The sequence below is a fragment of the Pipistrellus hanaki genome (assembly GCF_964339955.1).
Source record: "Pipistrellus hanaki genome assembly, chromosome: 5".
NCBI lineage: Eukaryota > Metazoa > Chordata > Mammalia > Chiroptera > Vespertilionidae > Pipistrellus > Pipistrellus hanaki.
Window position 1 is genome coordinate 6,943,193 of NC_140507.1, and position 15,489 is coordinate 6,958,681.

At 53.1% G+C, this 15,489-nt stretch overlaps 1 protein-coding gene across 2 annotated transcripts in view; it reads right to left on the minus strand.

Annotated features, from left to right (window-relative positions):
• Positions 1-2,762: 2,762 nt before the first annotated feature.
• WWC1 (WW and C2 domain containing 1) overlaps positions 2,763-15,489 on the minus strand; it is a 125,487-nt gene continuing 112,760 nt past the window's right edge. Inside the window, exons 19-24 of one of the 2 annotated variants that reach the window (XR_014795019.1) lie at positions 13,554-13,718; positions 12,741-12,833; positions 8,510-8,743; positions 4,181-4,302; positions 2,870-3,032; positions 2,763-2,836 (exon numbers count right to left, since the gene is read on the minus strand). Coding sequence is in view for 1 of the 2 variants with exons in the window: in XM_084884013.1 (XP_084740139.1) it covers positions 2,966-3,032; positions 4,181-4,302; positions 8,510-8,743; positions 12,741-12,833; positions 13,554-13,718 (681 nt within the window). In the remaining variant the exon portion in view is untranslated. Of the gene's footprint in view, positions 3,033-4,180; positions 4,303-8,509; positions 8,744-12,740; positions 12,834-13,553; positions 13,719-15,489 lie in introns of both variants that reach the window. The other variant, XM_084884013.1, reaches the window with a different exon arrangement.

Genomic DNA, 15,489 nt, shown 5'->3' on the forward strand with positions numbered 1-15,489 from the left:
TGGGGAGTCCAAAGAGTGGGTGTGCCCTAGCTCTGCCATTTATGATCCGAGTGACCCTGAGCAGGGCAATTCACGGTTTTAAGCTCTTGTTTCCTAAAGATTCTGGAGAACAGCCGAAACCGGTTTGGCTCAATGGATAAAGCGTCGGCTTGGGGACTGAAAGATCCCGGGTTCGATTCCGGTCAAGGGCATGTAGCTTGGTTGTGGGCATATACCCAGTGGGGGGTGTGCAAGAGGCAGCTGATTGATGACTCTCTCTCTCATCGATGTTTCTAGCTCTCTATCTCTCTCCCTTCCTCTCTGTAAAAATCAATAAAAATATATTTTAAAAAAAAGATTCTGGAGAATAGATGTGCACGATTGCACAGAGCGACTTTATTTATTCCGCATACAACAACAGGATGCATGATCGTTTTGCTAGCGACTGTTCATAGAGACTTCAATGCCAGGGCAGACACAGGGCCTTCTGCCTGTGGAAGAGGGTGTCTGGCTCTCCCCACAGATGCTCCATCAGCCGAAACAACCCTGGTGAGGAGGAATGTAGGGGGCCATCTTGATTGAGGGGGGAGAGCATAACAACCTGAATCTGTGCCAGTGACCGGTGTCCTAGCGCACATTGTTAGCCTATAATGAAGTCACTGCCCCTTCCTCAGGCAAGTCTTTTCCTGGCTGCTCCCAGTTTGCAGGAGCCACAGGCCGGGAATTTGGCAGCTTGGCCGAAGTGGAGGGGTGGCTGGCACCACCCAGGCCAGGCATCTCCTAGTAGATCCGTTCTAACTTCCCCATTCTGACTCAGGAGGGGCTGCGACAGCCACCACAAAAGCCGGGTAGCTAGGAAACAGAGAAACTTGGGAATATAAGTAAGGAGCAATCTCGTTGTGTAAGGGCTTCAGGCTTGGGATCGTGGGATGCCCTGAGCCAGCAGCACTGCTTTCAATGAAGAGTTTCCCCGGAATCTCCCAGGCTTCATTGCGTACTTTCCCGGCGCCTGGTACCTTTTGAAACAGCAGCACACACTTCTCGGGCAGGAGGATGTGCTCCACGCAGCCTCTGCCACTCACAGAGGGCGGGGTGGGGGCTGACCATGGCTCCGCGTGCTGGACACATGAAGGTGTGGCTGAGGGAACGAATCCCACTGCAGGATCCCCGAGTTCCTATTGGACACTCTCCAATCGGGCCACCAGGCAGACAAATGCACAAGGATCCAGTTACCTTCTAGTGTCAATCAATTCAGACCCCAAGAGTACCCCCTCCACCCCCCTTCACTTTCCGGCTTGTTCCATCTGGTTCTCTCTGCAGGGCTGGGCCCAGAAGCTGAACCATGGCTACGAGTAATTTTGGGAAGAGAAAAATCTACTCTTTTAGAAAAAGTTTTATTGACTTGAGATACAGAGAAGCACCAATGAGAAACATCAACATGGACCGGCTGGCTCTTTCAGGCCCCCTAAGGGGGATCGAGCCCACCACCTGAGCAAGTGCCCTGACCCGGAACTGAACCAGTGACGTCTTGGTGCGTGGGTCAACACTCAACCGCTGAGCCATGCCTGCCAGGCAAGAAAATCTCCTCTTCCATCTTCAGGTGGCTGATTCGGGGAAGGGCTCTGACGGGCCCAGCTGGGACCCCCTGTGGGTTTTATGCTGCTATAGGTACTTTCCCCATAGGAGAAGTAGCAGGTGAGGAATGCAGGGGGAGGTGGGGGAAAACCTCTGCAGCCAAGCGAAGGGCTCCTCTCTCATCACACCTCCCTGACGGCCCTCCGTGACCTGCAGAGGGCCATGCATGTCAGGGTCCCCTGAGTGACATTCTTAGAGGATGCACCATCTCTGCCTGGGCTTCTCATGTCATACCAGCTGGTCCATCAGGTGTGCTCTGGACTGACAGTGAAGCATGGATAAAAGCAAGTGCCGGGCCCTTCCCGATGGGATGGGGGTCCAGGGGTGTGTGTTTGTAACAAGCTGGCCCAATGATTGTACCATGGCGGCCGGTGCCACAGGCGGGGAGGAAAGTTGCCCAGGATTATGTCAGAGAATGGAAGGAGGAAGAGGTTTTGCTGCTTTCTTGTTAAGGGCTGACTTCCAATCGTTTGCGACAGTCATTCTCATTTAATGAGCAAAGGAGTGGAGGGGTGAGCAAAAGGCCAAACCCAGCCAAACCCAAGAGACTATCACCTGGACAGGACAGGGATGGGTGGAAAGGGAAGGACTCTGAAGTGGGGAGTGAAAAATCAGGGAATCACAGGTGGAGAGGTGGCGTGGGGAGGGGTGGGGGAAAGAGAGAGAGGAGATTCGTTTCAGAAAGGCCACTTTATTGATGGAGATCACATGAAAAGCCCTCCCTCACTCACGTCAGTGGCTTCACCGGGCCTCTGAGACGGCGTGGGCAGGCCTGTGGCCAGCTCCGCCTCAGGTGGCCGCGTCAAAACATGTCACAGCGCGTGAACGGTCACGGACACCCCAGGACCCGCCAAAGGCAGGCTGTGCGTTTTAAAATATTGTACAAAATAGGTTAGGCGGGAGAGGCCCGCTGTGCTGTGGTGTCTGCAGGGCGTCCTTTTAGGGTGACCGTCCCCAAAACGTGTCCGACTTATTGCATGAAACCTCTAGAAGGCAGAGCTGTACAAAAAAAAAGAAAAGAAAAATCTAAACTGTTTTATTTTAAGAAGAGCAGCCACTGGACACTGCTTTTAGTTCATTTAAATTTTCTTTCTCAAAAATACATTCCTAAATATACAAACTATACAATCTTGTCATTTTAATGCTGGTTGTTGTTTTTTGTGTATGTGTTTTCTTTTCTTTTTTCTTTTTTAATAATAGAACCCAAAGTAAAAAAAAAAGTCTTCATCTCCACACCACAGGAGCGCTAGAGGACGCGGGACGCAGAACCTTCATATAACACCACATAAATAACGGCGGCCCGGGCTCTGCTCACAGCAGGTCCCCGGCCGAAGGAATACTTTGCGGGAGCTCAGACGTCGTCGGCAGAGAGGGTGGGAATGTTGATCCGCGGCCGAGTGAAAAAGGCCATCTTCTCCCTGCGGCAGAGGCCAGTGGTCAGGGCGGGAGCTCAGCCTTCGCCAGACAGACACCCCGGGCAGTGAGGAGCCATGCTGTACTGGGAGGGTGTGAGGCAGCATCCCTGTCCCCGCCCCCTAGATGCCCGTCACAGCTCCCTACCCCCCCTTCCAGTGTGACAACCAAATATGCACCCCCCCTCCCCCCAACTGTCCTGGCCGGTGGCACCATCGTTAGAGCACCAGCCCTCAAACTGAAGGTTTTTGGGTTTGATTCCTCGTCAAGGGCATGTACCTGGCTTGCAGGTTAGGGCGCACGCAGGAGGCAACCAATTGATGTGTCTCTCTCACACTGATGTCTCTCTCTCTCTCTCTCTCTCTCTCCCTCCCTCCCTCCCTCCCTCACTTCCCCCTCTGTCTCTCTGAAAGAAAAAAAAAAAAGAAAGAAAAGAAAAATCTGAGGGTGAGGATTAAAAAAAAAGTATCCCTGAATTGCCAAATGCCTCCAGGGAGGGCCCAAACCATCCCTGCTTGAGGGACATCAGCAGGACCAGAGGCCTTTAGCTAAAACCGGGGGCCTGGGCTTCGAAGGCCCTCTGGGCCACGGCTGGTGCTTGTTCTAGATTCTCTGCTGGTTAAAAACGGGGATGTTCTAGCACGGTCACACAGATGACATTTTAAATGTTCCCTTCGTCTTATCTGAGAGGGCGACACAAGTCAAAATGCAAGGCCCTCCATGGACGGGAGGCCAGGACAGAGGGCACCGGGAGCCCTCCTGCCAGAGCAAGAAAGCGGGTCCCCAAGGGCCTGGCAGACGGCGGGCAGAGCCAGGCGGCCTGCTGGGCACCTGCGCCCCCGGCTTATGTGTCCCACAGCCCATCCTCTCAATAAGCAATGACCGGCGATGGGAGCGCCGAGAGGAAAGGCCGGAGCAGGTGGCTCATTCCTTAAACAAGGGAACTAACAATTTAGCTGGAGCTGATGGGGCCTGAGAGACAGCAGGGAGAGCGGGGCAGGCACACAGACCACTGACCCTGGGCAGGGGCTGCACATCCATGACAGCGAGAGAGGAAGGTCCGTGGGACAGGGAGCAGGGGACCGAGGCTGGGCAGGCGGGCGGGACAGGGTCAGGGAAAGGCGGGCGGCGGGCCGGGCACCCACATGCGTACCTGAAAGACTGCACCTCTGGGGGCTCCTTGCAGCTCTGGCCTCGGAGCCTGTGCACGTCCTTGGCGGCCGCCCTCATCATCTTGTCCGTCTGCAGCTCACCTTTGCGCTCCGCGCGGTCCATCTGCAGGGCAGAGCGGGCAGAGCCGTGAGGCCGTGGGGAGTGCTCTGGGCCTCCAGAAACGGGCCGGCCACAGAGGACCTTCTAGTGCAAAGGGGGACTCATTGTAGTCAAGAGGTCTGTGGGCCACCCCCAGGCACCCTCACCCTTCCTGCTCCCCTTTGGGGCTCTCTTCATCCCGAATGATGAGGCCAAGTGGTCCCACCATCTGAGACAGGGGCCGGGGATCGGGCGGCAGAACCTGGACCCCTGTGGGGCCCCAGGAGACGTGCTCTCTGGTGAGATGTGTGCTACTTCATCGAATCCTCAGAGCAACCAGAAAGGTCGGGTCTATAACGACCTCTATCTGACAGCCCAGGGAACGGAGTTTCAGACATGGTACACATTGCGGACCAGTAGTTTTTTTTTTGTTTGTTTTGTTTTTAAATGATGTTATTTATTTATTTATTTATTTTTAATATTTTATTGATTTTTTTACAGAGAGGAAGAGAGAGGGATAGAGAGTTGGAAACATCCATGAGAGAGAATCATCGATCGGCTGCCTCCTGCGTGCCCCCCACTGGGGATGTGCCCGCAACCAAGGTGCATGCCCTTGACCGGAATCAAACCCGGGACCTTTCAGTGCGCAGGCCGACACTCTATCAACTGAGCCAAACCGGTTTTGGCGGACCAGTAGTTTTACTAGGTGTACCAGTTATAATGCAGTGTTTTTTTTTAATAGATGGAGTTACACATATGTTGATATATATATGCCATTTGATATGTATGCTGTTTTGTTGTATTGATGGCAAGTTTTGAAACTTCATGTCAAATTTGCTGAAGATGTTAACATCATAGATATTTTTACAGTTAAAAATGTTGGATTTCAGCCGAAACCAGTTTAGCTAAGTGGAGAGAGCGTTGGCTTTTGGACTGAAGGGTCTCCAGTGTGGGGTGTGCAGGAGGCAGCTTATTGATTTTCTCTCTCATCGATGTTTCTGGCTATCTGTCCCTCTCTCTTCCTCTCTGTAAAAAATCAATAAAATATATATTTTTAAAAATAATAAATAAAGCCGGGACCGGTTTGGCTCAATGGATAGAGCATAGGCTTGGGGACTGAAGGGCCCTGGGTTCGATTCCGGTCAAGGGCATGTACCTTGGTTGCGGGCATATCCCCAGTAGGGGGTGTGCAAGAGGCAGCTGATCGATGACTCTCTCTCATTGATGTTTCTAACTCTCTATCTCTCTCCCTTCCTCTCTGTACAAAAATCAATAAATATATTTAATAATAATAATAATAATAATAAATAAAAATAAAATAGTTAAAAGAAATGTTGGATTTCGTGCCAAAAAAAGAGCATTTGCAGAAAGTTGTAATTCATTACTTTATTTTGAAGAAAAGTGCTGCTGAAAGGAAGCTTATGGTGAACATGCTCCATCTCAAGATACTTGTGAACGCTGGTTTAAACACTTAAAAGTGATGATTTCGATGTGAAAGACAAAAAACGTCCAGGTCAACGGAAAAAGTTTGAAGACCAACCATTACAAGCATTACTGGGTGAAGATGAGTGTCAAACTCAAAAACAACTTGCAGAAAGATTAAATGTTGCTCAGCATGCAATTTCTGATCATTTACAAGCAATGGGAAAGATTTTAGAGGAAGGAAAACAGGTGCCACATCAACTGAATGAAAGACAAATGGAAAACCGAAAAGTCATCAGTAAAATGTTGCTTCAACGGCACAAAAGGTCTTTTTTGCATCGAACTGTGACTGGCAATGAAAAGTGGATTTATTTTGAGAATCCCAAACGCACAAAATCATGGGTTGATCCAGGTCAACCATCAACATCGGCTGCCAGGCTCCAGCCCTAGTCCTGACCCAGGAAGTCCGGCACCACTTTTCTGCTCTAAGGCATCACCAGCTGCACCAAGAGCTGGGACTCCAGCTGATGGTCCTCCCAACAGTCCAGGCAGGCACCCTTTTCCGGGTGCCCGCTGCATTGCCTGGCTGCGTGCGGACAGACCTGGCAAAGGTCTGGCATCCCTGCCCTGGGTGGCAATCCAGGGTGGCAGGTGTTATAAAAATGAGTCAAAGATGGCATCTATTAGCGCAGTGTTGCTTCATTTTTCATGGTAGTTTGGGACCTGTTAGCTCAAAGCCCTCTAGTGCCAAACTTAAAATTTCTACCCACCCAGTTGTTTTATTTTATTTTTTTAATTTTTTTTAAAATATATATTTTATTGATTTTATACAGAGAGGAAGAGAGAGGGATAGAGAGTTAGAAACATCGATGAGAGAGAATCATCGATCAGCTGCCTCTTGCACACCCCTTACTGGGGATGTGCCGCAACCAAGGTACATGTCCTTGACCGGAATCGAACCCGGGACCCTTCAGTCCCCAAGCCAATGCTCTATCCACTGAGCCAAACCGGTCTCGGCCACCCAGTTGTTTTAAACAAAAGCAATTTTAAACCATTTAGAATAGGGGTGTCGAACTCAATCAGAGAAGGGGCCAAAATCTAAAATCCAGCCTAAATCGCGGGCCGAATGGTTTACTGAACAGTCATAAACTGACAATGTCATAAACTGACAGCGGAGTGCAGTGATGACAGCGCAGTGCGGGCCACATTGCAAGGCCTGGCGGGCTGGATTTGGCCAGCGGGCCTTGTGTTTGACACATGTGATTTAGAAGCTGCCTGCTCTGTATACCCTGTGACGCTAAGCTCCACCCACCGTCTGCCAGCCGAAGATAAGATACACCCTGGGGCGTCAAGGACCCCAAACTGCTGCAGCTTTGGAGCTCTCTGTCCCAGAGACACCTAGTGGTGCTGCTGAGTGATGTCATCACGATGCCCCCTCTCTCCAGCCCCCTCTCCTAGCAGCTCCCTTGCCCTCTGCCCTCCAGGTGTGGCCCCAGTCAAACTGTCTCCGGGAGGTCCCGTGCTGTGAGGGACTTCTCTGGCATACTAACTTGTTTGTGAAAGCAGCGCTCCCCTGATAAAACGCATGGCGTGCCACTGCTATTCCCTCAAATTCACTGCAGGACGAAGGAGGGCAGAGAAGCGAGCAGGCTGTGTCCCCACATTTTAGTCCTGAGCCCTGCCTGGTCCACTCCTCTCTGCTTGGGCGATCCCTGCTGGGTGGGACTGCATGGGCAGGCACCGGGCGGGTCACTGTTCTAGATGAACTGCTGGGGTGTGCTCCAGCCAGATGAGGTGCCAATGTTTGGTGAAGGTTTGCACGAATGAATAAAAGAGCTTGTGCACATCAACACGGAAATGCAGTGGAAAGGGCCTGGCTGTGAGGCCAAGAGCTGGCTATGTCCCTAGCTGGTTTGGCTCAGTGGATAGGGCAGTGTCCTGTGGACTGAAAAATCCCGGGTTCAATTCCAGTCAAGGGCACATGCCTGGATTGCAGGCTTGATCCCCAGTAGGGGGCGTGCAGGAGACGGCTGTTCAATGATTCTCTCTCGTTGATGTTTCTATCTCTCAGTTTCCCTTTCCCTTCCTCTCTGAAATCAATTTTAAAAAAGAGAGAGAGAGAGAGAGAGAGAAAGAGGCCCTAGCTCGTTTGGCTCAGTGGATAGAGCAACGACCTGCGGACTGAAGGGTCCCAGGTTCAATTCCAGTCAAGGGCACATGCCTAGATTGCAGGCGTGCAGGAGGCAGCTGATCAATGATTCTCTCTTATTATTGTTTCTCTCTCTCTCTCTCTCTTTCTCTCTCTCTCTCTCTCTCTCTCTCTCTCTCTCCCTCCCTCCCTCCCTCCCTCCCTCTCTCCCTCCCTCCCTCCCTCCCTCCCTCTTCCCTTCCTCTCTGAAATGAATAAAAATATATTAAAAAAAAAAAAAAAAAAAAGCCGAAACTGGTTTGGCTCAATGGATAGAGTGTCGGCTTGGGGACTGAAAGGTCCCGGGTTCGATTCCGGTCAAGGGCATGTACCTTGGTTGCGGGCATATCCCCAGTAGGGGGTATGCAAGAGGCAGCTGATCGATGACTCTCATCAATGTTTCTAACTATCTCTCTCCCTTCCTCTCTGTACAAAATCAATAAAATATATTTTTTTAAAAAAAGAGTTGGTAACGTTTACTAGGCAAAGGGAACCAGGGGCGGGAACTCTCTCAGGGGGTCTCGGGGTTGGGCAACGCACTCAGAGCTCCAGTCTGTGGTCTCCCCCACCACCACCACCCCCCCCCCCCCCCCCCCCCGCCCCAAGGCGGGCGGCCCTCACCTGCTTCTCCAGCATCCTCAGCAGCAGGCGGAAGCGCTCGTCCTCACGCAGCCCTGGGGGCAGCTCCTTCTCCCCGTGGCTCCTGGCCTGCTCGAGCTGCTCCTTGAGCTGCCGCAGCACCGAGATCTCCTGCGTCAGCTGGCTGTGCCAGGTCCGCGTGGCCTGCAGGTCCAACTCCAGGTCCAGCGAGGTGCGCATCAGGCGCTCATGGCGCAGGGATTTGAAAGACGAAGGCTGTGGGGGTGGCAGTGGCTTTGATGACTTAGAAATTCTTCACAAATGCTCCCCTCGTCCCCCTCAGCCTGATTTCTCCCATTCTGCAGCCCGTGTGTAGGGAGCACAGTTATGTCCCCTGGGGAAGCATGGGACTTGGTTGGAAAGTCTGTAAGGAGGATTCTCCGAAAGATCGGGGCCTCTTAGGGGGACCTTGCCGAAGGCAACAGCCAGTTTCCAAACAAGTCTGAGCCCCCGGGGTGTTTTACTGGAATAATCTCTATGTTTAACCCTCACATCGACCTTGTGGAAGCATTGCTCTCTCAAGGATACTCACCCCGCTGACTGTATCTAGAGACCAATTTTAGTTCGAGCTGTTGTTACAATAAAAAGCTAACGAGGCAGGCAATCAGGGCTGTTTTAGTTGCTAAAGCTAAACAGCCCCTTAGCCTTCTCTTTCACAGAAACGTTTGTCAGACTCATCTGTTCATCCGTTGTCACTCAGGGTCTGCTGGTCAGCCCCAGCAAGGTTCCGGGCTGGGTCCTGGGCACTTGACTCCATGACCCCAGTTCATTTGCACAAACCCCATGAGGTCCCTCCCGACTGTTACCACTGCACAGATGAGCTCCCAGAGGCTGTCAGATGTGAGTAGTAAAGCAGAGGTTCCACCCCAGGCAGTGGGCTCCAGACCCCATCCCTCACTCCCCACACGGTGTCTGGCTCCCTGCTGTGTCCTCAGCATTCCCATTCTCAGTCAGAGCATGCTTTTCTGTCTCCTGCCTGCAAGTTGTTTCCTCAATGCCAGTCTGTCTGTCCCTGTTTCTTGACTTGGTGTTCCGGTAATGGGCATCTATCGTTTCTGCGTGTAAAGCATTGGTTACCTGTGAGACAAGTTACCCAGTCTCACAGGTAACCAATCATCTTTCCTTGGGGACCCACACCTCCTCCGTGCCCTACCCACGTGGTTCCTGTGGGGCTTCAGGGATAGGAACTCGACCTGAACCTGGCAAATCAGAACCACAGAGATTGCTTCAGGGGTGGAGTATGCTATCTCAGCCCAGATAATAAAACTCAATTCTGGGAGCGACTTGGAAAAAGGCAATGTCTTTACACAGAGATTCTTAAGCCAGCAAGTATAAACCTAGAACTGACCACAGTCACCTTCGCCATCACATGGAGTGGCCCTGATTAAGAATTAAACTAAAAGAAAGAGTAATAGTAAGCTATCTGGAGGGAGCAATGCTGAGGTTTGAGGACATTCTTTCAACTCCTGCATCAATCCATGTCCAAGATTAATCCAACATTCTGGAGTTTCCAAGAAATGAGCCAATACATTGCCCTTTTCATTTTCAAGCGACATTTGAGTTCTTCAGTTATCTGTATGCCTAATATCCTGAGTAATACTAGCATAATCATTAACTCTCCTATCAAAACCCAGTGATGGCCGAAACTGGTTTGGCTCAGTGGACAGAGCGTCGGCCTGCGGACTGAAAGATCCCAGGTTTGATTCTGGTCAAGGGCATGTACCTTGGTTGCGGGCAACATCCCCAGTAGGGGGTGTGCAAGAGGCAGCTGATCGATGATTCTCTCTGATCGATGTTTCTAATTCTCTATCCCTCTCTTTTCCTCTCTATAAAAACTCAATAAAATACACTAAGCAAACAAACAAAACAAAAAACTGAGTGATGACTTAAAAAGAATGGCTAAGTGACTGTGGGAGGCTGAATTCTAAGTTGGCCCCCAAGATTCCCACCCCCCCTCATACACGCCCAACATAATGCCTGCCTCTTCAGTGTGGGTGGGGCCTGTGAAGATAATGGCTATCACTCCTGTGATTAGGTGAGGTAACTAATCAGCTGACTTTAATCATGCTGGGTGGACCTGACCTAATTAGGTGAGCTCTGAAATGGTGAACCGCCCTTCCCGGAGATCTGCTAGCCTCAAAGAAGCAATATATGTATGGAGAGAGCCACATGGCAAGGACTAAAAATTACTTCTGTGCGTTGTGAATAGCTCCAGACCTGCAGCTAGCAAGGAAATGCAGGGTAATGCATCCGGCCAGAACCCTCAGGGGGCGGGATGTGACTCTTGCCCTAGTCAAAATTCCAGATGAGCCAGTACCCAGATGCCAGCCTGGGGAGACCCTGAGCGGAGGGTCCGGCTAGCCTGTGCTGAACTCCTGCCCTCTGGGACCTGTGAGAGAACGTATGGTTTCAAGCTGTTAATTTATGGTCAGTGGTTATGCAGCAGCAGCAGAAAACAAATACAATGGCCAATAAGGGGTTTGAGAGATGGTACGGAACCGGCTGCTGTGAGACCCATCCTCACATATACTGGCACAAGTGCACTTTGAGGATCACCACAGAGCTCAGTGGAGAAGGTCTGTAAGGCTCGTCCTGGGCCAGGAAATCCACGGAGGAGCTCTGTGGCCCAGGTTCCCAAAGCAAGAAATGCAGGTTCTTTGGCTCTGCTCTGGCTGATGTCCGATCTCAGAGCCGTGTGGGAAGCAGACAGAGGCCTAGCTCAGGCAGCGAGTGGAAGGCTGGCAGCAACTGGGCCCAGGCCCAGCCTCTGGGCTCTCCTGTCCCTTGGGCGTCGTTAGAGGACCCGAGGGAAATGAGGGGTCAGACCACTGTCAAGGGCTCCCTTAGCAAGCCAGGCCCCTGGCTGAGAGGAAAAGGAAGTCAAGAAGGGGGAACTCTGTGGGGCCGGCCTGGGAAGCGGGTTTGGGGGCACACAATGGCATTTTCCCATCCGGAATGCCGAGGAGCCTGTTGAAAATGCAGTTTCCAGGTGTCTCCGTGTGTGGCCTTGGAATCTGCATCATCGACAGGCTCCTTGGGAGATGCTGTGGAACCTGCCAGAAGACAGGAGGGGGTGGGGGCTGAGTGGGCAGCTGGCCGTCCCTGTCCCCCAAGGGAGGCCATGCCCAGCTTCTCCCTCAGCCAGCACTCTCTCCCTTTCCTGCGCTCCCTCCTCTGCACTGCTTCTCCGGCTCACTCTCATCCTTCCTGGAGATCCAAGGGAGGGGAGGTGCTGGACAGAGGACCAGCTCCTGACTCCGGCCTCAGGGGACCTGCAGGGGACTCAGAGGAGCCTTCTCTGCATGTTCTTTCACTCTGCACTCTCTCCTGCTCTCCCTATGTCTCCTTCGGACACCCTGGCAGCAGGTTTCTCTTCGTCCTGCAGACTCAGCGTAACTGCTGCAAAGCCCGAGCTACCAGCATCTCCTGCAGCTCCGGCGGGTGGAAGTCCGGGTCAGGAGTCAGTCCCGGGTCCGATGCCACCTGAGCCCGGCCCCTCAGCCACGCCTCCATGAGGAAAGGCGAGATTTCGCTACAGTGACAGCTGAGGCCTCTGCTCTGCGTGCTTCTAGCTGCCCTGAGCAAAGCCCACTCACACTCCCGCCTCTGCTTGGTGCTGGGGATCCCGGCTTCTCTGCCAGCTGGGAGGGCTGTCAGCACTTCCACCCGCTCAGCCAGCTGGACATGCTGACACACAAGGGGACTCATGGGAGGCAGGCTCCCATTGGGGACCCTGGTATCTTTGGCGATTTCCACCCAGGAAGGCACCCTTCTACCTAATCAGTGGTCGGCAAACTGTGGCTCTCGAGCCACATGCGGCTCGCAAGCCTCAGTTTGCCGCTCTGTTGACTAATGAGTTTGCCGACCACTGGCTAGGGGCTTAATCACAAGGAACAACAACAACAGCCTGTAATTATTGGAATCGAGAGTCTAGGTCAGTGGTCGGCAAACTCATTAGTCAACAGAGCCGCAGTTTGCCGACCACTGACCTAACCGGTCCCTCAGGATAATAATGTTAGGTTTCCCCAGGGCCGACTCAGGCCTTACAGTTCGCAGACTTCCATCTGCAAAAACCATCACCGCTGCGAGAACGACCTGCTCACACCAGAGGCCGAGGAGCCACGGTCAGACACCAGGCGGTCAGACCCCCAGGCCTGAGCTTGGGGAGGTGAGGATGGAGCGGCTCGCTGGTGGCTCCGAGGGGTCCGCTTACCCGCTTCATGCGGACGCTGCGCCGCTCCAGGGAGTTGCGAACGAAAGGCGGCTTCTTGGACAGCGTGGAGCTGTCGCTGTCACTCCGGTTCAGCTGCGGGAGAAAGCCATGGAGGTCAGCGAAGGTCCGATGCATTGGGAAGAAGCACGCGGGGCCAGGAGGGTGGGTGGCGTCCCCAGCCCAGCCCAGCCCTCTCTCTCCGGTGCAAACACTCAGAGTTCTGTTCCCTGGAACAGGGGTCGGCAAACTGCGGCTCGCGAGCCACATACGGCTCTTTGGCCCCTTGAGTGTGGCTCTTCCACAAAGTACCCCATGCGGGCGCGCGCGTACAGTGCGATTGAAACTTCGTGGCCCATGCATAGAAGTTGGTTTTCGGCCTGGGCGAGTCTATTTTGAAGAAGTGGCGTTAGTACACTCAAGGGGCCGAAGAGCCGCATGTGGCTCGCGAGCCGCGGTTTGCTGACCACTGCCCTAGGACTGCAGGAGGCAGCTTCCTTCGGCCTCTCTTTCCTTTCCAGGTGCATGTACTCAACACAATGCACGCTGCAACCTGCTACACTCCCGATATCTCATTTAACCCTTCCAACAACCCGGTGGGATTAACAGTGGTTCCATGTGAGCCATAAGATGGGCTCTGTAGGCGGCAGGGAAGATCCACAGTCTGGTGTCAGCCCTACTATACCGCTGCCAACTCGCCAGGCATACCGGCACGGTGAGGGTCCCCGGGATGTGCACCCAGAGCTGTGGGGTGAAGGCTGCCCCACAGGAAGCAGGGGCTGCGGGAGGGGGTAAGGGGGCCCCATGTTTGCTTACCCGGCACACGTACTGGCTCTGGGGTCCGGGCGAGAAGGTCTTGGAGCGGATGATGGTGCTTCCTCGGAGAAAGGGCGCTGGGGAGGGCGTGCCCACCCGCCGGTCCTTGGGCCTCACCACCGTGGGCGACGGGGCAGGGGTCTCTGTGTTGGTCTCCTTGTCCACCTGAGGGAGAAGTCACAGCTTAGAGACCACGGAGTTGTAGCCACCGGCCCCGGGACACTCCCCATGCCTGTCACTTCGCCTTTGTTCCACAGACACAGCTGGGACAGCACCCCAGGCCCGCGTGCCGGCCCCTATTCCTCTGGGGCTGGGGCTGGTGGGAGCGTATTCGGTCCCCAAACAAGTTCCGGTGACAGCAGAGGTGTCTGAAGCTCCGTGGCCTGCACGTCACAGCCCCAAAGACTCACACGTTTTGTCAAAGCCACACCAAGGCCTCCTCTGCCCCAGCCAAGAACAACTGATGTTTTATTGGAATGATGGAGGCAACCAGCAAATCTCCTTCCTTAAACCAGGGGGCCAGGTTTTCTTTTTTAAATATATTTTATTGATTTTTGAGAGAGAGAGAGAGAGAGAGAGAGAAAGAGAGAGAGAGAAACATCGATGAGAGAGAATCATTGATCAGCTGCCTCTTGCACACTCCCCACTGGGGATGTGCCCGCAACCCAGGTACATGCCCTTGACTGGAATCGAACCTAGGACCCTTCAGTTCATAGGCAGACACTCTATCCACTGAGCCAAATGGGTTTTGGCTTTCTTTTCTTTTCTTTTTCTTTTCTTTTCTTTTTAAAAAAAATATATTTTATTGATTTTTCACAGAGAGGAAGAGAGAGGGATAGAGAGTCAGAAACATCAATGAGAGAGAATCATTGATCAGCTGCCTCTTGCACCCCCCCCCCCCCCCACTGGGGATGTGCCCGCAACCAAGGTACATGCCCTTGCCCGGAATCGAACCCGGGACCCTTCAGTCCGCTGGCCGATGCTCTATCCACTGAGCCAAACTGGCCCCGGTGGCTTTCTTTTCTTTTTAACTTGTTTTTAAAATGTGTTTTTATTGATTTAGAGAGAGAGAGAGGGAGAGAGAGAAATACTGATGAGAGAGAAACTTTATCCATCGGCTGCCTCCTGCACGCCCCCTATTGGGGATGGAGCCTGCAACCCAGGCATGTGCCCTGACTGGGAATCCAACTGGTGACCTTTTGGTTCCTGGGTTGATGCTCAACCACCGAGCCACACTGGCCGGGCCAGGGGCCTAAGCTTTCTGTCGTCCTTTCACAGCGATCACCAGTAAAACGTGAGCAGACAAACACCACGGAGAGGCAGGGCCTTCACGGCACCTCTGTGTCATTTTGAAAATGGAGCTCCCTTTGTCTGGAGAAACTTCAAAATGCCTTCCCCTGGGTGTGGGCCAGAAGGCAGCCCTGGATGCTTCTGGGCACCCCTTGGCCGGGCACCTCTGTGCCCTGCACAGCCTTCAGCTCCACCCCCGGGTGCCCTGCCCAGCACAAGGGGAGCTCTATGGCCAGGGGCCCTGCAGGTGGAGGAACGGAGACCTCTGTGGAGAGCGAGTGCTGTTATCACACGTAACCCGAGAGCAGCAGGGAAGCGGGAGGCAAGGGAACCTGACCCTCGGAGTCTCTTCTCCTCCTGCACTTGGACCCAAACGAAGGAATACGTTCCTTCAAAACCTCAGAACCTGTCTTCGAGGGAGTATTACTGTGTCCAGTTCAGAGACAATGAAATGAAGGCTCGAGAGGGATGAAGCCATCTGCCCAGGATTCCGCGGCTGAGGGGTAGCAGAGCCCCAAATCTGAACCCAGACCCATCTGACTGCAAAGCTTGGGGTCTGTCCAGAGAAACAGGGAAAAGGCAGACGACGGGAGAGAGGAGGGGGGCGTCAGCCTCTCCGGGTTCACTGTCAAGGAAACGAGCCAGA